Source organism: Pleurodeles waltl, chromosome 6 (genome assembly GCF_031143425.1).
Source record: "Pleurodeles waltl isolate 20211129_DDA chromosome 6, aPleWal1.hap1.20221129, whole genome shotgun sequence".
Taxonomy (NCBI): Eukaryota; Metazoa; Chordata; class Amphibia; order Caudata; family Salamandridae; genus Pleurodeles; species Pleurodeles waltl.
Window position 1 is genome coordinate 29133789 of NC_090445.1, and position 26105 is coordinate 29159893.

The window sequence follows — 26105 nt, forward strand, 5'->3', positions numbered from 1 at the left end:
AAGTCACACGTTTATGAGACAAGCTGTTGCTATGCTTCTCTCGCTGAGTTCATAAACGAATACCCATGTATAGCTAAGGTCTTTATTCTGATTAATGATTTAATAAATTAGTAGAAACTACTATTGTTTTGTCGAGCAACTGCTCTTATTGACTGTGTATCACTTGTGTAATATGTGCAATACGTATTATAACCTATAAAACCTCATGTTAACTTCTGCATTTTGAGCAGGTCCATGTACACCTGGCTCCTCAACAGCTGTAAAATATTAAGATGCCTTAAAAATCTCAAAGCCTTTTTATTGATTACAGATTTCTACAGAGTGATATAGGAGTTCAAAGCCAACCTGCAGTGCTGGTGACTTTGTATTTGGAGCCGATGGAGGCAGTGGTGGTGCTGGCCATGAAGATAGTTGCAGCCCCACTGCTAGATCAAACCAGGGCAGAGGTGCTGGATCCGAAGGTACGGCACCAAACGGCGTTGGTTGAAACGGCATGAACAGTGGGAGCCATCGAGCCTAAGGGGGCTACATACGGCATCAATGCCATTGCAAATATGTCATACATGGCATTGAAAACGCTGCAGGGTCTGAGCCCGGGTTTGGGAATTCAGGGTACTGCGGCATCAAAGGCTCAGGTGCGAGAGAAGGTGACAAAGGTTCTTGGCAAGGAGGAGGTCTTTCCAGAGCCTGTACTACTGGAGGAGCAGGACTGCATACAGCATCCTCAGTTGGTATTTCAAACAACTCTAGTTCCGGGGACCAATTTTGAGCAGCTTTTCGATTTTTTGTGGTGTCTCTTCTGCTAGATGGACCAGGAAGATGGAGAACAGGAATTGAGCCAAGTATCTTTCCGGCGCTTATAGGCATCCTTGGTCCAAGCCATGAAGATCATGGCCTCCGGCTCTTTGATGGCCTTGTGATTCATACTAAGGGAGGAAGTCTAAGAGTTGGTGCCATGATCAGAGCCCAAGCTCCAAAAACAAATTGAATGGGGGTAGGTGATGGACATATGTCCCTCACAACCTCTACAGGGTTTAAAACCAGATATCTTAGTGTAAGGAAATGCCTCCTTGGCATGGTTGCCCCCTGACTTTTTGCCTTTGCTGATGCTATGTTTACAATTGAAAGTGTGCTGAGGCCTGCTAACCAGGCCCCAGCACCAGTGTTCTTTCCCTAACCTGTACTTTTGTATCCACAATTGGCAGACCCTGGCATCCAGATAAGTCCCTTGTAACTGGTACTTCTAGTACCAAGGGCCCTGATGCCAAGGAAGGTCTCTAAGGGCTGCAGCATGTCTTATGCCACCCTGGAGACCTCTCACTCAGCACAGACACACTGCTTGCCAGCTTGTGTGTGCTAGTGAGGACAAAACGAGTAAGTCGACATGGCACTCCCCTCAGGGTGCCATGCCAGCCTCTCACTGCCTATGCAGTATAGGTAAGACACCCCTCTAGCAGGCCTTACAGCCCTAAGGCAGGGTGCACTATACCATAGGTGAGGGTACCAGTGCATGAGCATGGTACCCCTACAGTGTCTAAACCAAACCTTAGACATTGTAAGTGCAGGGTAGCCATAAGAGTATATGGTCTGGGAGTCTGTCAAACACGAACTCCACAGCACCATAATGGCTACACTGAAAACTGGGAAGTTTGGTATCAAACTTCTCAGCACAATAAATGCACACTGATGCCAGTGTACATTTTATTGTAAAATACACCACAGAGGGCACCTTAGAGGTGCCCCCTGAAACTTAACCGACTATCTGTGTAGGCTGACTAGTTTTAGCAGCCTGCCACAAACCGAGACATGTTGCTGGCCCCATGGGGAGAGTACCTTTGTCACTCTGAGGCCAGTAACAAAGCCTGCACTGGGTGGAGATGCTAACACCTCTCCCAGGCAGGAATTGTCACACCTGGCGGTGAGCCTCAAAGGCTCACCTCCTTTGTGCCAACCCAGCAGAACACTCCAGCTAGTGGAGTTGCCCGCCCCCTCCGGCCAGGCCCCACTTTTGGCGGCAAGGCCGGAGAAAATAATGAGAATAACAAGGAGGAGTCACTGGCCAGTCAGGACAGCCCCTAAGGTGTCCTGAGCTGAGGTGACTCTAACTTTTAGAAATCCTCCATCTTGCAGATGGAGGATTCCCCCAATAGGGTTAGGATTGTGACCCCCTCCCCTTGGGAGGAGGCACAAAGAGGGTGTACCCACCCTCAGGGCTAGTAGCCATTGGCTACTAACCCCCCAGACCTAAACACGCCCTTAAATTTAGTATTTAAGGGCTACCCTGAACCCTAGAAAATTAGATTCCTGCAACTACAAGAAGAAGGACTGCCTAGCTGAAAACCCCTGCAGCGGAAGACCAGAAGACGACAACTGCCTTGGCTCCAGAAACTCACCGGCCTGTCTCCTGCCTTCCAAAGATCCTGCTCCAGCGACGCCTTCCAAAGGGACCAGCGACCTCGACATCCTCTGAGGACTGCCCCTGCTTCGAAAAGACAAGAAACTCCCGAGGACAGCGGACCTGCTCCAAGAAAAGCTGCAACTTTGTTTCCAGCAGCTTTAAAGAACCCTGCAAGCTCCCCGCAAGAAGCGTGAGACTTGCAACACTGCACCCGGCGACCCCGACTCGGCTGGTGGCGATCCAACACCTCAGGAGGGACCCCAGGACTACTCTGATACTGTGAGTACCAAAACCTGTCCCCCCTGAGCCCCCACAGCGCCGCCTGCAGAGGGAATCCCGAGGCTTCCCCTGACCGCGACTCTTTGAACCTAAAGTCCCGACGCCTGGGAGAGACCCTGCACCCGCAGCCCCCAGGACCTGAAGGACCGGACTTTCACTGGAGAAGTGACCCCCAGGAGTCCCTCTCCCTTGCCCAAGTGGAGGTTTCCCCGAGGAATCCCCCCCTTGCCTGCCTGCAGCGCTGAAGAGATCCCGAGATCTCTCATAGACTAACATTGCGAACCCGACGCCTGTTCCTACACTGCACCCGGCCGCCCCCGCGCTGCTGAGGGTGAAGTTTCTGTGTGGACTTGTGTCCCCCCCGGTGCCCTACAAAACCCCCCTGGTCTGCCCTCCGAAGACGCGGGTACTTACCTGCAAGCAGACCGGAACCGGGGCACCCCCTTCTCTCCATTCTAGCCTATGTGTTTTGGGCACCACTTTGAACTCTGCACCTGACCGGCCCTGAGCTGCTGGTGTGGTGACTTTGGGGTTGCTCTGAACCCCCAACGGTGGGCTACCTTGGACCAAGAACTAAGCCTTGTAAGTGTCTTACTTACCTGGTAAAACTAACAAAAACTTACCTCCCCCAGGAACTGTGAAAATTGCACTAAGTGTCCACTTTTAAAGTAGCTATTTGTCAATAACTTGAAAAGTATACATGCAATTGAAATGATTCAAAGTTCCTAATGTACTTACCTGCAATACCTTTCAAACAAGATATTACATGTTAAATTTGAACCTGTGGTTCTTAAAATAAACTAAGAAAATATATTTTTCTATATAAAAACCTATTGGCTGGATTTGTCTCTGAGTGTGTGTACCTCATTTATTGTCTATGTGTATGTACAACAAATGCTTAACACTACTCCTTGGATAAGCCTACTGCTCGACCACACTACCACAAAATAGAGCATTAGTATTATCTATTTTTACCACTATTTTACCTCTAAGGGGAACCCTTGGACTCTGTGCATGCTATTCCTTACTTTGAAATAGCACATACAGAGCCAACTTCCTACACTTAGGTTGAGACATTCGTACTGCTTTGAGTAATTTTATGTGAGGAAAACTCCTCAGAGATCGAAGCTTCAGATCCACGCCAAAGGTGTTGATAAAATGTGAACTAACATTGATGCCGTGAAGCGGGTGATTTATGAACTTGGTGACGTTGCCCAACGTCATTTCTGGTGCAGACTGAGTCTAGTGCCCTCTGCTAGTGGCATCGAGGCTTTGATGCCTAGGGATTGTTCTACAGGTCAGGAATCTGCATGCAGAAGTATCCATAGGAAATCCTGAGGTCTTTAACTGCAGTTCAGATGTGTCAACACTTCTCCTGCTAAGAAAATGGCAAGCATTTATTCCCACTACAAGGGGACAGGGCAAAAGCTCTGTCACTGAGCTAATGACAGAAGAGATCCTCTCAAAACCTTTGAAGAATAAATGGAGATTAAAGAAAAATGTGAGCATGATAAGCAACAAAGGAGGTGCTGAATCAAATAAAGTTGAAGGGAGATATACTTGGGGAGTGGTGTAAAGTTATACTAGCTATGGCACAAAATCGGGAAAACTAGTTTTCTCATAGCATTTACATCATGTTTCAGACCTCCAATGGTCGCTCAAAGGGCTCGGATTTGCCTCAAGAACTTGGGCGCCTTTTTCAGAGGTTGGAACATAGGGTTGATAATTGAAAGGCATATACTGGTAGTGTTGATTGAGGTGTGTGAAGTTTAGAGGCATGGTCTGAATAAGGTACAGTGGCACTGCTGCACATAAGCATAATGCCTTTAGGAACAGGGTGAAAATAGACACTTTGTGCATTTGTACACATTCCGATTAGTGTTTAAATTATAACATAAAAGTTATTTAAGTGGGAAAAAACAAGCTTTAGTGCTCTCCAGAGTTAAAGAATGAATTACTCTTTGTTCTACTGTTAGAGGGTTCCTGATCTTAGCTGTGTGAACGGAGAAGGCATTAGCTCTGTATGAGGTTTGTTCAAAGAAGGATGAGTGGAGTTAGTACAGATTGCAGTTGTCTGCTTCATGGTAGTTACATACATTTTGCTTAATAACTAGGGGACCCGCACAATGTATGGCATGCTGTCGTTTGTACAGTGCTTTGAAAGCAACATGCAGCTGTGGAAGAGACTGGATTTCAAGAAACAATTAGGCCCGGATACTGATGTGATGGAGCTGTCTAGCAGCTGTATTCCGGATCTTGTGCAGCTTGTTAATCCCTGGGCTGCCTGCTTCTACGCTTAGGGCACAGCCATATTCCGCACAGCAGAGTGCTGGACTTCTGGTGATTCGTACCTTTCCGTAGACTCATCGGTAGATTCAGAGTAGGCAATTCATCATGTAAAAAACAGCCCACAGGGAAGCATCACATTCAGTATAAAGTATTGTACTTGACCCAATGGACCTTTACAGGATGCACACCAAATCGCCAATTACAACTCACTCCCTATATGACTGAGACGACTTGCAATTAGATTTTCTCCCGACGCTGAGAAGGCATGAAACACTGGGGTCATGGCCTCAATGTCCCGGACTTGCCGTTTGACAGCCACTATATCCAGGATGGCCTCAAGGAAAGGAATCTGCTGCGCAGGATGAAGATTTCTGGTTTGCTGCTGGAGAACAGCAACAAATTGTTCTTCTGTAGATGGTCCTTGACTAGCGGAGGTGATGCTGCTTTCAGGGGGCTAGCTATAGAGGTATAAGAACACAAGTATCTGCACCCTGTGAAGAGGGGTCACAACCACCAATATTACTTCATGAACATCCTGGAGAATGAGGTAAGGCCAAGGGGCTGGACAATGAATTGGTATCGCTTCATCCCAACCACAAACTAGAGGTAAAATCTGTGGAATTTCATATGAAAGCATCTGCCCTGTCTAAAAACATAAGCCTGCCTCCAGGATGCAAGTTCTAAAGAACTTGGACCAGAGTCAGCATTTGAATTCAGTCACTCTACAAGACAAAGTTCAGAAAATCTGATATCCAAGATCAGCTTCAACCACCCATACTTCTCAGAAGTATAAGAAGTAACATCCTGCCCCCCGCTCAACGTTAGGTACCCCTTGATCGCACCCTTTGACAGCATGACGGTAAGGTCTGCCAACATCTTAGTAACAACTGGAGGAATGTGAGGAGGGGTGGACACAAGAGAGCATAACCAACCTGAACAAATTAAAGTACCCACTGGTCCGTAGTAACCTCATGCCAACTGGGAAGACAAACATGGATTCTGTCTGCTACTGGTTCCAAATGACCACTTGCAGAGAGAAATAAGGCAACTTGGTGGCAGTTCTATCAGGAAAGAAGGTGAAAGAGAAATGCTGGGATTGCTGAAGGACCTAACCCTGGCTACCACTCTGCCCTTTGGAGCCATGAAAATGTGGGACCGCCTGTTTAACAGTTTGCTAGGGCTCCCTTGTCAATAGACTAGGATTCTTGAATATCCCAAGGACTTCTAGCATTAATGGAATTAATGAAGAAAGGGAGAAATAAACCCCCAGAGAGCTTTTCACTTAACAGCCTGGCTCCACTGAACATCACATCAATTTGGTGCCATATATCCAAGCATGACGCCGAAAAACCACATTGGTGCCCATGACTAGTGTGGTATTCTGGTCAGCCCAAATAACCTATATTACTGCATACTCGCCAATGTGCATTGTCTGTGCAAAACAATTATTGAAAACCATAAGAGGGGCAGACAAAATCTCACTCACCATGTACCAAAGAGCGGGAGTCAGACTAAGAGGCCTTTTTTAATGGAAATAAGGGCTCAGAGGCAAATGTCCCAGGTGGGAGAATTTCAGTCAATAGGTGCCTTACAGTCCACAGTAGAAAACTGCAAATCTAGGACCTCCACGGCGCTGCCCAATGCCACCACAAAGTTGGGAGGCAGGGGGCCTGAAAGGGGTATTAAGGTCGGTTTCATGAGAAATGTCAAGGTTCTCACTTTACTGTAAACCAAATACATGCCTTCGTCAGAAAATTTGAATATCTCCTCATCATCATCATTATCATTATAGGGTACTGGGTCAAGCTTCATAACAGTGTCAGAGTATGCATGTAATAAAGCCTCCAACCTCTGGAAACATTAGCGCTGAGGTGGGGGAGCAACAAGGGAGTCATTCAAACCTACATGCTACGCTTTTGTTATTTCAAAGAACAACACAGGACGGGATCGAGCTGAAGTAGGCTCTGGATCCAACATCGGAAGCAAGGAAGAGTCTGAAACCGGTGCTACTGAAGAAACAGATGCCAAAGTGGGGACAACCGGCATGGTTTTTGGAAGCGGCTCTGATATGCAGAATAGGGCCCAAGGTGTGCTGGACCAAGGTCAGATTGGATCTAATAGCATCAGGGAGGGACCTACTGACAGTATTCTGACTGGAGCCCCCAACTAATGCAGAGGGTGAAAACGATCACCACGGGGATTTGAAACTACCTTAACAGGTTCAATATGTGCTCTTTGAAGGGCTCAATTTGCTGTGGAGCAGACAATAGAATGAGAAACTCATGGTGCAGCTCCAGAATAAGAATCAGAGGCAAATCATGTAGAAAATGTGGTTTACAGGAGGGACTGTGCAACGTCGTCCTGGAATGGGACTGGCAGGGGAGGAGTCAAACCCAGCTTAGACTGCTTAAGCTTACTCCTAGACTTCTTTTTCCACCTCATTTTAGAAATACTGGAAGTCAGCAATCAGGACCATAAGCAACCCTGAAAATTTGAGAGTGACCAACCACTCTCCTTGTGCTAAGCAACAGAGTTGGACTTTGATCTCCATGATCGCTTTCAGTGTATCAGGGAGCATTTGCCTTAGGACTTCAAGTCATGCTAGGTTCAGGGGCACTAGAGGCAAACATCGAGTGGCTCCCAGACAAACATCTGCTTACAGGGAAACATCCCTAGCACACTGATTTTATGGGGAATACAAACAACAAGTGACAAAATCGGGAGCAGAGCTCCAGCTATACATCCAGTGGCATGAAAGAAGTGGAAGTGATAGTATCATGTAAGGGGGGTGTATATATGCAGGTTATGTGCCGCCCCATCCAGAGGGTTTGCAGAGTTGACACAGAGGTGGATGGTACCACCCATCAGTGCGCACTGGAGCTATTGCAAAGCTTTTCAGAATCAGTGTGGCACCTGGGGGTTTTAAAGGGTGAGGAACTATGGTTCAAAGAACCCATTGTAAGTACCATTTTCCTCAGTTCTGATGTCACTGATCCTTCAGACATTCTTGTGGCAGTCTCACATTCAGGACTGCATCAAAGACTAAAGAACCGCACAAAGTTATTGATCCAAGAGGAGAGGACATCTGAAGAACTGAAGGAAAATGAGCAACCCAGAAGTAAAGACATTTCTCTAAGATGGGGAGAAATTCCTCCAGAGAAAGGCATTTTCCTTTTCTTGCATCTAGCACCATTCCTAAGTACAAAATACTTTGAGTTGGGACCAATTCTGACCTATTTAAATTGACATGAATGGCCAATTTATAGAAGAAGTATATTGTTAAAAGAAGATTCAGAAAAAGTTTTTGACTTGAAGATGCCTCGTAAGCCAGTTGTCCAAGTGAGGCTAAATGCAGACATAGTTCTTGCTCAGAAATGATGGAACCATTGCCATGGCCTCTAAAGAGGTAATGTCTAGACGCATACTTTGACGCTTTATAGAAATGGGTTCACGAAAAGACGTATCTTGAATATCAAACTCACACACCCAATCACTGAGGTAGGTGAGGTAAGATGTAAAGGAGTCTTCTTGACAAGGAAATAGCAATAACATACACCTCTGTTCAGCTCTTTCAAAACAGGTTCTATCGCGTTCTTCTCCAGTAGTGCCTGAGATTCCTGAACCAACTTATGCACAAATCAGAGTTAAATCCCTTAGGCGCAAGTCTGGTGAGGCATACTGCTAAACTGATTTTGGATCAATTCTGCACAATATCTAGCACCCACCTGTCCTTTGTAATTACCAGCAAGCAGAGATAGTTGGGTGTACTCACTCCCACTGGGGTGCTAAATGTTGGGTGCAGCACAAATATTGCTTTATTGGGGCCTTTCCGGAAGGTGATGGAAACCGTTAACCACATCCTTTTGTCTTGAAAGAAATGCTGCAGTTGCTTTTGCTACTGAAGCTGATGCAGTTTCACCTACCAAAAGCCTTTGAACTAGACAGCAGGAAAACCTTTCCTTCTTTTCAAACTCACCAATTTGGAGTCTCCAATTTCATCTTTCGGAGCTCTTCAACAGCCTGTGGTTAAAGAAAAGCTCCAACATCTTTTGCTTATCATGATATGTTAAGAGAGGAAACCCTGAGCCATGAAAAACATCTGAGAGAGAGACTGTCAGACACCAATTGGGCGGGCTACAGAGCAGAAAGAGGCTACACTGTCCACATTTCAGAGGGTGCAATCATGTACTACTTAGATCTGCAATACTCTAGCTCTCCAAACTGAGCCAAGTACAACAATTTCCGCACCAGACTCTCAGGGAAGCAAGGACCAGTAGTCACAGGATTCGGAGGGAGAGAGGAGACAGTGGGATCTTTAAATAGTGCCTTATCTTTACTGCTTTTGAAAGTGCATATAAGCAACTACCATATTCTTCTACAACCCCAGGAACACTGAGTTACCAGGCAATCCAAGTCAGAGGTGCATGCTGATGTGTAAAGCTCGAGTTGAGAGGCCTGTCACAAGATGGCTTTAGTGGCTCCACATCAGGAGAATCAACCATACAAATATGCAGTGCATCATCTTGGCGTTCCCCTTCAATGGGTCTTGATAGTCGAGTATCAGGTCAGAAGCTAAGCCTCTGACTCCGTGTGATTGTGCATAGACTGGGCTGAACCTGGTAAAGCTGGTGCTGTAATGGCAGCTGTTTATTTTTCTGAAATAGGATAATTCCCTAGTTCTCCTGAAACGGCCTCTTCAAAATTAAGTGTGTTCTCTTGTACTGGCTGATCATCTCACAAAAGTGCTGGATGAAATAAACCTTGAACCTCTCCAGTTCCTCTTGCCCTTTAAGAATCAGAATCCTTCTCGATGTGTAGCTCTGATGGAGCTGAGGTGGAGTCTGAGTCATGCCACATTGTGGGTTCTGCAAGTCACCTCACAAGAGAAAGCACTTCTTAGAAAAACAGTTTGTATTATCGTGCACTAGCTCTAAATGGCAAGGGTGTGCACAGCACATGATATACAGTACTATGTGCTGCATACTTTAAGACAACTGAAAACACAAGATGTAGATTTCGGTTTATGTTAGTACCAAAACAGAACACCCCCTTTACTACATTTTTTCCAAATAGTCGCAGTCAAACCTGACTAACTATACTCTTGAGGTGGGAATGACAGTATCTGGTGAAAATCCACCGGTTGGGGGTCTTTATCTTTGAAGTGACATTAACTTCAGTAAAATTGTAGTGGTTGCCCCTTTTGTCCCTCTGTGCATCTATTAATAATCTGCAGAAAGTACTAAGGCCACCCTTTTCAGACGTTTGTTTAATTGCTGAACAACTTTATTCCTACCTGGTTTAAGGGATTACCAATACTACCCTTTCATCTCCACTTTTTAAGGCTGCGTACTAACCAAGAGCAGGTTGTGATCACTCACCTTAGGTCAAGAATCTGCATTCACAGTAAAGTGAAAGCTTATCCATGAGTGGTCCAGTTTTAAGTCTGGTGCCTTCCTCCCATTCCACCAGCCTTCAAAAACCCACTTTGCATTTTGTAACCCAATCTCAAAGTAGATCATGTGAGCCACACTGTAGTTTCAAAAGAGTTTGTGGGAATGGGTTAAGCCCAAACTAGCTTTTCAACGCATCCTTAATATATTAACTTGTCCTGCAATTCCCATTCAACTTGAGTGTGGTCTAATTCCAAACATGGAAGACTATTCAGAAGAGTGCAGCCTGCTCATCAAGGCAACTTCTGCACGGACTAGGCTAACTACTGGACAAGTCGAAACACATACGTACAAATGGTTTAGTTTGGCACTGTCTCGGTGAAAATATTCAGGCAAACAGGGGATTAGAATTAACTGTAGTGGGGACCGTCACGAGAGCAGTGAAGATAATATCTGCCTCCAAATTAAAATAAAGTTTTAAGACAATGGCAAGTTTCTTCTCTTCCATAAAATACGTCCATCTCTATTTTGCTGGAGTTTCCTTTTACTTGCTATGTTGCAGCTTTTTGAGCTTCTGCAGGCCACACTTCCTAGATTTTTGATCTTACTTGGACGTATGTTCAAGGACGGCCCTCTCTATTTGCTTCAACTGTAGAAAAACCAACCTTGGAGGCCCACTATGAAGGAAGGACTACAGCAACAAAAAATGACAAGGGAAACGCAACAGATATGGGGTTCTGCAATGAGAGAGACTATCAGAACTGTCACCAGTCGGTGGATCAGACGCTGCATGCCCAATTAACTGAAATAATGGCAAAAACACTGCTCTCTGGGGGTTGTGTGAGACTAAGGGCTTGATTTATATCTCGGTGGAGGGGACTACTCAGTGATGAACGTGACGGATATCCCATTCGCCACCTTACATTTCCATCACACCCTAGGGAGATTGTAATACGTAGGACCGGCTATCCATCATATTTGTGACCGAGTACTCCGTCCGCTGAAATCCAAATCTGGCCCCAAGTCCTTTAACCAGACAAATTTCTTTCAATTCATTTTGCTTCATGTTTTTTCAGTGCAGGCATCTTTTTACCTAGCCTCTTTACAATAATTCAAGGACTTTCAGTGGTACTGAGTGTCTTCCTAAGTGTTTGAAATCTAGTATGCCCTCGCACCACTGCTTGCCCATCATTATCAAACCTTTTCCAGCTGCCATGAGGCAGCGGTTAGGATCACCAATACTACTGAAAATCAAACAGAGATCCACGTTACTCCTTTCAGGTACATGACGTTCCTTGGATAGGTAAGGCACACATTCAAGCCTTGCTGCAGATGGTGAGTAAATAATCTGAAATGCAGATACATCATTTCGCAGTAATTAAGAAAATAGACTGAATGTTATTTGAAAGCTGTAAGAGGGAAAGGACTTTTCTTGATAGGAAAATAAAGAGCCATATCTTTAGCTGTTCATTTAATTGACCTGCTACTAGATGCTAAGAGTCAGGTTTGAAATGATACCAATGATACGACCAGGAAAATGCCTCATGCTTGCCAGACATGTTTACTGACCAGCTATGTGAGTTATATGGTAGCATCAAATGAGCATCTTGTCTGGCTGCCATCCAACGCCAAAGGATTTAATCAAACATTGCGATGCTTGAATATCTAATGCTTAAGAAATTATGTGTTTACTGTTCCGCAACTGTTTTTACAGCCCCCCGTTGTCTGTGCTGTCTGTCAGTGCTGTCCAAATCCAGCACGTTTTTATGTTCTATCATGTCATTAACTCTTCACTATCCAACAGAATGACAGAGCAGGTGGCTTGACTCTGATGGAGAAAAGGCATGGGTTAAGCAAGAGTCAAAGCATCAAAAGAAAATTATATTAGTTGACAACCTTGTTACGTCATGAAATATATTAACAGCTATTTTTTTTTTATTAGTAAGGATGGCAACATTTGGAAGTTTTCTTTTATATTCACGTCCTGGTTGTACTTCCCCCAAACACAAAAGAAAAGTTAATTCAAGTGCACTTACAATGCCGCCCTCTGCTAAGTTGACTTTGGTCTTGGGTAAGAACTCTGGAGGATTTGGGTTGATGATTGATTTAGCAAGCGGGCTCCATCGCAACTGCAGCAGAGCTTTGAACTGTCGCTGTGTAGACACCAGGCCACCTATCACTTCACAAATCACTTCCTGATTTCGGGCACCTGCAAAATGTCCTTTAGTTTGGACAGAAAGTTGGCAGGCTGTGTATTTATCACCATCCCCTAAAGTTGGGTTGAAATGAAAAATTACATAGGAAAAATGAAAAGGGTTCAAGAACCAAGATTTACATTATCATGTAGATGAATGAACAGGTCAAGAGATTTTCACTACTAGACTCTAGAAGAAACAGTATTTGTAGGGAGCATAAAAACCACACTATGCTGAAATGCAAAAATCACTCCCACTTATCACTCGAGTCACTGGTGTTCGAAAGACGTTTTTAAAAAGCATACCAACCAGAGTGCACAACAAACACTGATGTATACGATGGTCATGCACAGCACACAGGTTAAAGTCCTAACATTGAACCAGAGTTCAGCCTCGAGGACAAACATACACATATAACATTACAGGCATAAAGATTACATTTGGACATAAAGTGGGGAAATAAAGAACTCAATTGAACTCTCTTAATGACGTTCCTAATGTCATCGTAACCAACCATTCTATGAACCTGGGCATTGGTGGGCGAGGAGAAGAAAGAGGAGAGACACTAAAATATGTAAATATGCATATAACAATGCTTATACTGTGGCACTGGCCACAGAAACTCTTGTGTCTCACAGCATGGAAGAGACTCGTGGAAATGGATGGGGAGACTGCCCACTATACTGCAGTGCCAAACTCTGCTATCTGCCACTATTGAAGCCTGTCCCTCAAGCCTACGAAACGGCCTTTGAACTTCAGGAGCACTATAAAAATAACCAGTAAGTAATTCCAAAACACAGAAAAACAGGTACAGGTTTCATGCACAGGATCCTTCACCTACGCAGACTAAGAATCCACAAAGGTGAAGAAAAAAAAAAAAAAAAATCGTAAAAATATTATCCACCATTCAGAGTTTTCAGTGAATAAGAAACATCACCAAATTAATTCTTTATTAAGTATTGCTGGTGTGGACCCAGACTCTCCAGAGAATGTTCTCCTGGCCTGCTACTGCAAAATTTCCTCTGCTATGTGCTTGGGACAAACCCATTGGCACTCCATTATTTCACTCCACGAGATAGGGCCCTCCCACATTTTTTGCATTTGTTTGCTTGGAAAATGTAAGCTCTGATCTACAAAGGTCTGTCATGAGTTATTACGCTCCAAGACATATTGAAATCCATGATGAGAAGCCTTTACCCGTAGTGTCAGAATGAAGAATCCTTCCACATAAATGCCTGTGCCATGATGTGTACTAAGACAATCACCATAAGTACTCACGTGTCTCGTTCAACTGGGAGCGGGTAAAATGTGCCACATGGCCAATGTAATAAATGGGCTGACCACGCATCTCGCCATCCACAGAGTCACTGCTCTGGGGCTTCACCAAGAAGATCAGGTCGTCGTCCTTCACATGGCATTGCTTAGCAAGGTCTACGTCCCGAATCCAAACTGCACAAAATAGGAGTGAATTTATAAATTAACTTCTAAAACACTCCATCAGCAGCCTGTTATACAATTGCCCTTTATTGGGGAAGGGGGTATACAATATTAAAAATATATTATGTCAATTCATGGTTAAACAAAGTGCACTAAGACACAGATACAGATTTATAGTTCTGGACCGGGCTCTCCAATGGTCTTGTCCAGAGATAAAGGGTAGACAAACAGAGATAATCAGCTGGAACATACGAATTAGCCTCAATTTCTCTCACAATAGATACAAAAAGTCCTGCTCAATGTCAGAGCTGCATAGTTTCAGAGAAAATGTTCATTTAAATCTTGGTTCCACATTATGGAAACCTCCCTGAAACAAAAAAATAACGAGACCAGTCCACCAGTGATATCGAACACTGCTTCCCAGGAGATAAAACTCTCAATCTCCCCGCCAATCAAAAAATAGACACTTCGGGTGATTTGCTGAAAGTTGCCTGCATAGAATTTCGTTAGAGTTTTCTTTTCGAAATAAAGCAGCATTAAGAAGTCAATGAGGTGGTATCAGCCTGGAAAATAGTAATCCACTCTAGCAGTAAAACATAATAGAGGTGAGAGCAAAAGGAACTTGCATCAGCTTGACAAAGCTGAAGATGGAAAGGGGCAAGTAAGATAGACAGCAGCTCCTGAAGTCTTGCTCAGTGTTTACAGAGCAGCAGGATCCTGCTCTAACACAAATATGTACGGACGAAGGCGGGCTGCTGATGTGATTCTGAGGACTCTTAGGCCAGGAAGTCCACCCTTCACATCTTCACTAAGCATTTAAACACTAACTGTTCTCCCTGTTCCTCAAATAATGTTCAAGATACATGTCTGTTTCTGTTCTTATTCAGGACAATTCTTTGTATTTTTTTCCACTTAGTACATGGTCAATCTTTGACAAACGCTTTTTGCTATTGTTTAACACTGTGAAACTGAGAGTCCTGTAAAGCATCCTAATACCTGCCATTCAAGAGGACTGTATAGTAATGCTTAAGAACCATCTCCTGTTTGCCATGAAGGAATCTTCTTTGACCGAAACTATTGAAGGAAATGACCTGTGTGGAGAGACCTCCCATTGGCTGAATCGAAGATCTTACGCAGGAACATTTACAATAACGCTGAATCGACAACTCTTCTGTTTTGGAGTAAGCTGTTGCCTTGCAGGAAAATATTTGCTGGATTTTTGTTTAGACAGAATTATACAGGATACTAGGCATACTGCTAACTTGGTCGGGTTAGGTCGCTTTTATTAAAAGGCAAAATTTACCTTTTTTCCTGATTTCTTTTTTTTTTGTTGCTTTTGCAGGATACAAAATACCCTTTCTTACGTCCAATGTCTGGACCAATACCTCTGATTGAAAGATTGCTTTTAAATGGACATAGGTAGAGAAGTGGTTTGATTTGCATGGAAGTTGCCACTCCTTTCAGAAGGGATGAAGGATGGGTTCATATAAAGACTAAGTGAAAAATAGTGTAAAGCTTGTGCGAGAACAATGCTTGGATCTTGCTTACGCTACGAGCTGAGGTATTGGCCACTAAGGTGGTTCCTTTCCAGGAAAAGTGATAGAAAAGTGACTTGTGCACCCAAAAACGGGACTCTCAATCATTTTGAACAGGGCTACATTAAGTTCCTATGAAGGAGATGGCCTTCTAAAGATTGGAAAACCTTTCTCATGTCCTGCAATAAATAGTTAAGTGTTAGCAGAGTAAAAAAGGAACCAGTAAGGCCATTTTCATTCAGACTATGGAAGCTGCCATGTGCACCTTAATGGATGAGTAATGCAGGTCAAACTTCAGCATATGTAGGACATAAAGCAATACAGTGTCATCTTGAAAAGTAAAAGGGCTGATGAATTTCTTTGAGCCGCATATGTAGAAAGCACAATGTCTTAGTGGATGCAGGTTTGGCTGCGAGTACCTGAGACAGATTCTTATGGCTCTAGTATCGGAATTCGGGAGGAAGCAATTCAGGATAGTCGAGTGAAGCAGAGGCTATAGACTAGGAGTCTAAAGCAGAGATTCAGGTCTGCAAAGTAACCTCATATATAGTCTCTCAGAGACCGGGAAGTCAGCCAAGAACCTCTATCTGGGCCATTTCAAGTCAATTAAAATCATTTTAACTTTGGAAAATCTCAATTTATTGATGTTTAATGCCTTTGTATAGGACTGGCAACTACTTCTGTGGCCTTAGAAGCTTTTGTACAATCTGCGTGCCCTTTACATGGCTGGAAATCTTTTTCATCTCAGTGAAAATTGATTTCCTTTTTGTGAGACGAGAAACTGAGTAGCAGCCAACAAGATTTTTGTACAACAATGTTTTGTTTAGAAATGCAACATCCTGACAGAATCCTGTTATGGAGCTATGCCGAGCATTATTGACATGGACACATGTACTGAAATGTGGGCCTTTGTTTAATTCCGCATGAGTTTAAGATTGTACATTGCTCAGCTTCAGGTGGTTGCTATAGGTTTATATTAGATGGTAACCCTTTAGTTAACTCAATGGAAGGAATTGTATCTAATCAGCTCTGCAGGAGTTTGCATACTGAGTTTGTTAGGGCCCCAAGACATAATTTAAGACTGAGCTGTGTTGGGGTTGTTTTATGTTCTAAATGCACTATTAGTCTAACCGGTGGGCGTAATACTATACCGATGCAGAGAATCCAAGGCTCAGCATACCAGTTTTTTAATATCATTCTTTGATGAGAAATGTGGCATACTATCTCCACTTTTTTTTACCTGAATCATGCAGAAGAATTTGTGGCAAAACATTTCTTTAGTGTTCTTTGCTAATATAAAAGTGAAGGTGAAAGGGAGGGTTAATGTATTCGGAGAATCAAGGTGAGCTATCACCACAGGCTTTGTTCCTGACCTCCCGAGAGCAAAGTCTGTCACCCTTGGGGGTCAGAACATGTCTGTTGTGGCAGGCTGGCTAAAGCTTAACAGCGTAATTTTTGTGTTTTTTTTTGGTGCAGTAATTTTATCCTATTGGGGGGAGGGGGAACAAGTAATGTACTCAGACGCTTCACAGAGACTTATAGGATTGTTCTCAAAGACTAAAGGTGATTATGGGACAGGGTGCAGGGCCATTCCAACAGGACACCAGGGAGGCTCTGGAGAGTCTAGGTGCAGAGGTGTCTTACGGCGTTGGGTGTCCCATTCACTTCTATGGGAAACAGTCCAGTTGGGAAGGGAAGGCCAGAATGGGGGAACCCACAGGGGGAAAGTCGACGCTTGAGGTCCTCAGGCACATGCAGTCACCATTGGTCCACTTATATTTGTGGTGTGGGGCTCTGGTACAGAAGTGTGTTTTGGCATCGGGTCTGATGCTGGAGTTATTCGCGGTTGGAGGGGGGGGGCCACAGAAACAGGATGCAGGCGTGGACGGCAGTCCAGCCAACCAAGCCAACAAGTGGGCTTAGGTCTCACACGGTGGGTAGATGTGGGGACATCCTCGGGTCCTCTTCTCCTCAGTCCGGGGTGGACGAGTACAGAGGTATCCCGAGGGGGTCGGATCTTTGTCTCCAGGTCAATCATGGTTCAGTGGGGGTCTGCGGGAAAGAGGCTACAGTCCTCATTGAAAAGTCCACAGTGGGCGATCTCAGGGTAGGTCTAATCTCTGGAGGGCCTGCGGACGACGTTGACACCGTTGGCCCACGTCAGCTCAGGCTAGGTGGCTCGGGTGCAGTGGTGATGTCCAGGCATCAGGTTTTTGGCATTCCAGGTCTTCAACTGTTCTCTTGGGTTGCTGGGAAATGCAGGAAAGCAGCTCGTCTCATCTAAGTGAGTTCTTCTTGGCAATTTGTGAAGCAACTGCAGCTCCTCCCGTTTCTTGGAGGCTGCAGTGGCAGGACAAGTCAGTTGCTCCTCAAAGGTCTGGTGCAGCAGGCAGGCTAACAGGATTGGCATCAAATCAGGTGTGGTTCTCGGGTTCAGCAGGGTTCTTGTACACTGCTTCTTTGTGTCCAACAAAGACCTGTTATCCAGATATCAGGGGGTCCCCTAAGTACTGAATTTAGGGGCATTAAGGGGCATGTAGGGTAACCGCTGTAAGGAAATGCCTTCTTGGCATGGTTACCCCCTGACTTTTTGCCTTTGCTGATGCTATGTTTTGAATTGAAAGTGTGCTGAGGCCTGCTAACCAGGCCCCAGCGTTCTTTCCCTAACCTGTACTTTTGTTATCACAATTGGCACACCCTGGCATCCAGGTAAGTCCCTTGTAACTGGTACCCCTGGTACCAAGGGCCCTGATGCCAGGGAAGGTCTCTAAGGGCTGCAGCATATCTTATGCCACCCTGGAGACCCCTCACTCAGCACAGATACACTGCTTGCCAGCTTGTGTGTGCTGGTGAGGACAAAACGAGTAAGTCGACATGGCACTCCCCTCAGGGTGCCATGCCAACCTCACACTGCCTATGCAGTATAGATAAGTCACACCTCTAGCAGGCCTTACAGCCCTAAGGCAGGGTGCACTATACCATAGGTGAGGGCACCAGTGCATGAGCACTGTGCCCCTACAGTGTCTAAGCCAAACCTTAGACATTGTAAGTGCAGGGTAGCCATAAGAGTATATGGTCTGGGGGTCTGTCAAACACGAACTCCACAGCACCATAATGGCTACACTGAAAACTGGGAAGTTTGGTATCAAACTTCTCAGCACAATAAATGCACACTGATGCCAGTGTACATTTTATTGTAAAATACACCCCAGAGGGCACCTTAGAGGTGCCCCCTGAAACCTTAACCAACTACCCGTGTAGGCTGACTGGTTTTAGCAGCCTGCCACACTCGAGACATGTTGCTGGCCACATGGGGAGAGTGCCTTTGTCACTCTGTGGCTAGTAACAAAGCCTGCACTGGGTGGAGATGCTACCACCCCCCCCCAGGCAGGAGCTGTAACACCTGGCAGTGAGCCTCAAAGGCTCACCCCCTTTGTTCCAGCACCACAGGGCATTCCAGCTAGTGGAGTTGCCCGCCCCCTCCGGCCACGGCCCCACTTTTGGCAGCAAGGCCAGAGGAGATAATGAGAAAAACAAGGAGGAGTCACTGGCCAGTCAGGACAGCCCCTAAGCAACCTGAGCTGAAGTGACTCTGACTTTTAGGAATCCTCCATCTTGCAGATGGAGGATCCCCCCAATAGGGATAGGAATGTACCCCCTCCCCTTGGGAGGAGGCACAAAGAGGGTGTAGCCACCCTCAGGGCTAGTAGCCATTGGCTACTGCCCTCCCTGACCTAAACACACCCCTAAATTCTGTATTTAGGGGCTCCCCTGAATCTAGGAAATCAGATTCCTGCAACTAACGAAGAAGAGGACTGCTGAGCTGAAAAACCCTGCAGAGAAGACGGAGACACCAACTGCTTTGGCCCCAGCCCTACCGGCCTGTCTCCCCCCTTCGGAAGAAAACAGCTCCAGCGACGCTTTCCCCAGGACCAGCGACCTCTGAATCCTCAGAGGACTGCCCTGCTCTACAAGGACCAAGAAACTCCCGAGAACAGCGGCCCTGTTCAACAAAGACTGCAACTTTGTTTCCAGAGGAGCAACTTTAAAGACTCCTGCAATTCCCGCCAGAAGCGTGAGACTTGCAACACTGCACCCGGCGACCCCCGACTAGACTGGTGAAGAAACAACGCTACAGGGAGGACCCCCAGGCGACTCCAAGACTGTGAGTAACCAAAGTTGTCCCCCTGAGCATTCACAGCGACGCCTGCAGAGGGAATCCCGAGGCTCCCCCTGACCGCGACTGTCTGATTCCCAGATCCCGACGCCTGGAAAAGACCCTGCACCCGCAGCCCCCAGGACCTGAAGGATCGGAACTCCAGTGCAGGAGTGACCCCCAGGAGGCCCTCTCCCTTGCCCAGGTTGTGGCTACCCCGAGGAGCCCCCCCCTTGCCTGCATCGCTGAAGAGACCCCTTGGTCTCCCATTGATTCCTATTACAAACCTGACGCTTGTTTACACACTGCACCCGGCCGCCCGCGCTGCTGAGGGTGTACTTTCTGTGTGGACTTGTGTCCCCCCCGGTGCCCTACAAAACCCCCCTAGTCTGCCCTCCGAAGACGCGGGTACTTACCTGCTGGCAGACTGGAACCGGGGAACCCCCTTCTCCATTGAAGCCTATGTGTTTTGGGCACCTCTTTGAACTCTGCACCTGACCGGCCCTGAGCTGCTGGTGTGGTGACTTTGGGGTTGCTCTGAACCCCCAACGGTGGGCTACCTTGGACCCCAATTTGAACCCCGTAGGTGGTTTACTTACCTGCAAGAACTAACAATAACTTACCTCCCCTAGGAACTGTGAAAATTGCAGTGTCCACTTTTAAAATAGCTATATGTGTTTTATGTAAAAAGTATATATGCTATTGTGATTATTCAAAGTTCCTAAAGTACTTACCTGCAATACCTTTCAAATGAGATATTACATGTAGAATTTGAACCTGTGGTTCTTAAAATAAACTAAGAAAATATATTTTTCTATACAAAAACCTATTGGCCTGGAATTGTCTCTGAGTGTGTGTTCCTCATTTATTGCCTGTGTGTATGTACAACAAATGCTTGTAGGAAAGTACCATCTTGCCTGGCATGTTACCCCCATTTTTCACTGTATATATGTTGTTTTAGTCGTATGTGTCACTGGGACCCTGGTAACCCAGGGCCCCAGTGCTCATAAGTGTGCCTGAATGTGTTACCTGTGTAGTGACTAACTGTCTCACTGAGGCTCTGCTAATCAGAACCTCAGTGGTTATGCTCTCTCATTTCTTTCCAAATTGTCACTAACAGGCTAGTGACCAATTTTACCAATTTACATTGGCTTACTGGAACACCCTTATAATTCCCTAGTATATGGTACTGAGGTACCCAGGGTATTGGGGTTCCAGGAGATCCCTATGGGCTGCAGCATTTCTTTTGCCACCCATAGGGAGCTCTGACAATTCTTACACAGGCCTGCCACTGCAGCCTGAGTGAAATAACGTCCACGTTATTTCACAGCCATTTTACACTGCACTTAAGTAACTTATAAGTCACCTATATGTCTAACCTTTACCTGGTAAAGGTTAGGTGCAAAGTTACTTAGTGTGAGGGTACCCTGGCACTAGCCAAGGTGCCCCCACATTGTTCAGAGCCAATTCCCTGAACATTGTGAGTGCGGGGACACCATTACACGCGTGCACTACATATAGGTCACTACCTATATGTAGCTTCACAATGGTAACTCCGAATATGGCCATGTAACATGTCTATGATCATGGAATTGCCCCCTCTATGCCATCCTGGCATAGTTGGCACAATCCCATGATCCCAGTGGTCTGTAGCACAGACCCTGGTACTGCCAAACTGCCCTTCCTGGGGTTTCACTGCAGCTGCTGCTGCTGCTGCCAACCCCTCAGACAGGCATCTGCCCTCCTGGGGTCCAGCCAGGCCTGGCCCAGGATGGCAGAACAAAGAACTTCCTCTGAGAGAGGGTGTGACACCCTCTCCCTTTGGAAAATGGTGTGAAGGCAGGGGAGGAGTAGCCTCCCCCAGCCTCTGGAAATGCTTTCTTGGGCACAGATGTGCCCAATTCTGCATAAGCCAGTCTACACCGGTTCAGGGGACCCCTTAGCCCTGCTCTGGCGCGAAACTGGACAAAGGAAAGGGGAGTGACCACTCCCCTGACCTGCACCTCCCCTGGGAGGTGTCCAGAGCTCCTCCAGTGTGCTCCAGACCTCTGCCATCTTGGAAACAGAGGTGCTGCTGGCACACTGGACTGCTCTGAGTGGCCAGTGCCACCAGGTGACGTCAGAGACTCCTTGTGATAGGCTCCTTCAGGTGTTGCTAGCCTATCCTCTCTCCTAGGTAGCCAAACCCTCTTTTCTGGCTATTTAGGGTCTCTGTCTCTGGGGAAACTTTAGATAACGAATGCATGAGCTCAGCCGAGTTCCTCTGCATCTCTCTCTTCACCTTCTGATAAGGAATCGACTGCTGACCGCGCTGGAAGCCTGCAAAACTGCAACATAGTAGCAAAGACGACTACTGCAACTCTGTAACGCTGATCCTGCCGCCTTCTCGACTGTTTTCCTGCTTGTGCATGCTGTGGGGGTAGTCTGCCTCCTCTCTGCACCAGAAGCTCCGAAGAAATCTCCCGTGGGTCGACGGAATCTTCCCCCTGCAACCGCAGGCACCAAAAAGCTGCATTACCGGTCCCTTGGGTCTCCTCTCAGCACGACGAGCGAGGTCCCTCGAATCCAGCGACTCTGTCCAAGTGACCCCCACAGTCCAGTGACTCTTCAGTCCAAGTTTGGTGGAGGTAAGTCCTTGCCTCACCTCGCTGGGCTGCATTGCTGGGAACCGCGACTTTTGCAGCTACTCCGGCCCCTGTGCACTTCCGGCGGAAATCCTTTGTGCACAGCCAAGCCTGGGTCCACGGCACTCTAACCTGCATTGCACGACTTTCTAAGTTGGTCTCCGGCGACGTGGGACTCCTTTGTGCGACTTCGGGTGAGCACCGTTTCACGCATCCTCGTAGTGCCTGTTTCTGGCACTTCTCCGGGTGCTACCTGCTTCAGAGAGGGCTCCTTGTCTTGCTCGACGTCCCCTCTCTCTGCTGGTCCAATTTGCGACCTCCTGGTCCCTCCTGGGCCTCAGCAGCGTCCAAAAACGCTAACCGCACGATTTGCAGCTAGCAAGGCTTGTTGGCGTTCTTTCGGCGGGAAAACACTTCTGCACGACTTTCCACGGCGAGAGGGATCCGTCCACCAAAGGGGAAGTCTCTAGCCCTTTTCGTTCCTGCAGAAACCTCAGCTTCTTCTGTCCAGTAGAAGCTTCTTTGCACCCGCAGCTGGCATTTCCTGGGCATTTTCCCATCTCCGACTTGCTTGTGACTTTTGGACTTGGTCCCCTTGTTCCACAGGTACCCTAGATTGGAAATCCACAGTTGTTGCATTGCTGGTTTGTGTCTTTCCTGCATTATTCCTCTAACACGACTTCTTTGTCCTTAGGGGAACTTTAGTGCACTTTGCACTCACTTTTCAGGGTCTTGGGGAGGGTTATTTTTCTAACTCTCACTATTTTCTAATAGTCCCAGCGACCCTCTACAAGGTCACATAGGTTTGGGGTCCATTCGTGGTTCACATTCCACTTTTGGAGTATATGGTTTGTGTTGCCCCTATCCCTATGTTTCCCCATTGCATCCTATTGTAACTATACATTGTTTGCACTGTTTTCTAAGACTATACTGCATATTTTTGCTATTGTGTATATATATCTTGTGTATATTTCCTATCCTCTCACTGAGGGTACACTCTAAGATACTTTGGCATATTGTCATAAAAATAAAGTACCTTTATTTTTAGTATAACTGTGTATTGTGTTTTCTTATGATATTGTGCATATGACACTAAGTGGTACTGTAGTAGCTTCACACGTCTCCTAGTTCAGCCTAAGCTGCTCTGCTAAGCTACCATTATCTATCAGCCTAAGCTGCTAGACACCCTATACACTAATAAGGGATAACTGGGCCTGGTGCAAGTACCCCTTGGTACTCACTACAAGCCAGTCCAGCCTCCTACAATGCTTAACACTACTCCTTTGATAAGCCTACTGCTCGACCACACTACCACAAAATAGAGCATTAGAATTATCTCTTTTTGCCACTATCTTACCTCTAAGGCGAACCCTTGGACTCTGTGCATACTATTCCTTACTTTGAAATAGTGCATACAGAGCCAACTTCCTACAACAGCCAATGGGATACCTACCCCTGGGGTCACTAGGCCTGCTAGATGACCACTTCCTTTGGAGAGCGTGCATCACCCTGTACCAGAAGACCTAATTCCACTAAGATGGTGAAATTTCTACTGCTGTGTTCATTTCGGGCTGGGCACCCGAGTGGTGTGTCCAGCCTGGAAAAGCAGCACGCCTCTCTTGCATAGCTAATTTTCCCACTTGTCCAGGTGCCAGGTAGGCCATGGCGAGGGGGTTGGCATCTTCCTCTGAGGAAGCCCAGATCTAGATACCAAAGGTTGTGGGCTTCTTTGATGCCTCCTGCCTTGGAATGCAGTTCATCCTGTCGAGAGGGGTGTTCAACACCCCTGCACAGGCAGGCTTTGTTTTTGACCCCCAGAGAGCAAAGGCTCTCACTCTTGGGGGTCAGAATCTCGTCTGTTCGTGGCAGGATGGCTAGAACTAGTCATTGAGCCCACCAGCAGTTGATAGGTTTCAGGGGGGACATCTAAGGTGCCCTCTGTGCACGTATTTTATCCATCACTGGAACCAGTGAGGGTTTATTAATATGAGATGTTTGATACCAAACATCCCTAGTTTCACTGAAGTCAACATGTAACTGGGGAACTTGTATTGACCAGTGTCCAGCACATGTATTTAAAATGGCTTCCCTGTACACTTACTATATCTACAAATCGATATAGACATAACAGGGGTATATCTGTCCTCGCAGATATGCTCACACATGTAATATTATGAACCTGGCCTTAAGGCTGCAAGGCCTGCTGTGGGGTGACTTACAAATATTAGATGCAGTGTTTAGGGGACAAGGCTGTGTAATCACTTTTTGGGAGCACCTTGTCACACAGCCTGCAATGACAGTCTGCTTGAGTTTGGTGCTGGGGCACTTAGTGTGGCACAAGCTGTGCTGCAGCACTTAGGGACCCTCTGCAGTACCTAGGCCCCAGGTACCAGAGATACCACTGAATAGGGACTTACAAAAGGTGCTACAGGGCCTGGCCACTGGGGGAATCCAGTGACCAGATGCCTTGTTTTGGGGAAGCAACACTAGCACTGTGGACCTAGTTAGCAGGAACTCAAAACACTTCAAAGTTGCATCAAAAAAACAGGCAAAATGTATGTGTGGGGGAAGAAGCTACTGCAACCAGAACCCAGCTTCCTACAAAGCTTGCCCTATAAGTATTTGGAAAGTTTGCTGAGACAGTATCAGACACTGTCCTTCTAAGAGAGTGAATACTCCTTTCACTCTTAATAGAAAATTGAGTTTAAGATCAATAAATCATGCAAGCAACTCCCAAACAAGTAATAAACTAATAACATCTATTTAACTTTTTTTTTTTTTTTTTTTTTAAAGAGTGCAGAACGCATTGTGTACAAAAGATAAGCACCATTATTCTCATGTGTTTATTAAGCAAATCCTACCTTGGAAATCTACACGGTTCATCGGACTGTCTGTGCAGAAATTTTGCAGCAGTAGCCGGTAAGGGGACCTAAACTTTCTCCTTTGGTTTTCTTGCCATTCTTGTACCATCTGGAACAAAAAGTACTCCCATCAGAATGGTCCTTCATACTGAAGTATGTTAGAAAAGGCAGTGATGGGCACCCACTCAATCTCCACTCAAGAGAGCTTCAATCACAAATTAAAATAAGAGAGCCAAGTTGTACAATAGACAAATACATGAGAAGTTTAAAACACATATCCTTCTGTGGAAAATGTTTCAAATGATAAAATAAGAACAAATGCTTACTTACTTGAATATCTGATTCTGCATTTTAGGAATTGTCTTTATGGTTAAATAATATAATAATAATCTACATGTGGTGTTCATACAACACCTTACATCCAAATATATGCCAGAGATGGTGAAGAGCTCAGCATCTCCAGAGAAACACCTTCCAAAGTCTATCAAAGATGAGATTTTCCAAGTTTATGGTTAATGTCCAAGAAAGATTCTGCCTGGCCCTACAGCTCCAAGCCAACTGGAGGGAAATTGGCATGCACTGATGCCAAATCGACATCCTGAAGACTACAGAAGAGTGTTGCAATGCCTCTAGGAAAGTATAGCAGAAGCGATCCAGTTGGAATTTTGCACCGTCTGAAGGTTAAAAAGGCCTGGCAGACACAGCCACCCACATGAGGAAATATGAGATTGGGCTCGTACTAATGGCAAGCACATCATCTATTGTGCGCCCAGGGGGGCAATTGTTAATTCCTGACCAATTCCACCGTAATGCTGACCACTCAGGGGCTCTAAAGCTTACAGTGCAATCTGAGAAAGCAATTGAGCCTTGTAAGTGAAGCGGATAGTCTATTCTGACACTTTTACATGCGACAAATTGTCGACCAACTTTCTGTTGCTTTA

The 26105-nt window shown here is 45.9% G+C and overlaps 1 protein-coding gene across 4 annotated transcripts in view; it reads right to left on the reverse strand.

The window, feature by feature from the left end:
• Nucleotides 1–26105, reverse strand: part of SETX (senataxin) — a 419011-nt gene that overhangs the window by 99813 nt on the left and 293093 nt on the right. For all 4 annotated transcript variants that reach the window (XM_069237106.1, XM_069237104.1, XM_069237107.1 and 1 more), the window contains 3 exons: nt 25165–25273; nt 13830–14000; nt 12393–12625 (listed from right to left, as the gene is read on the reverse strand). In XM_069237106.1, coding sequence (XP_069093207.1) covers nt 12393–12625; nt 13830–14000; nt 25165–25273 — 513 coding nt within the window. The remainder of the gene's footprint in view (nt 1–12392; nt 12626–13829; nt 14001–25164; nt 25274–26105) is intronic.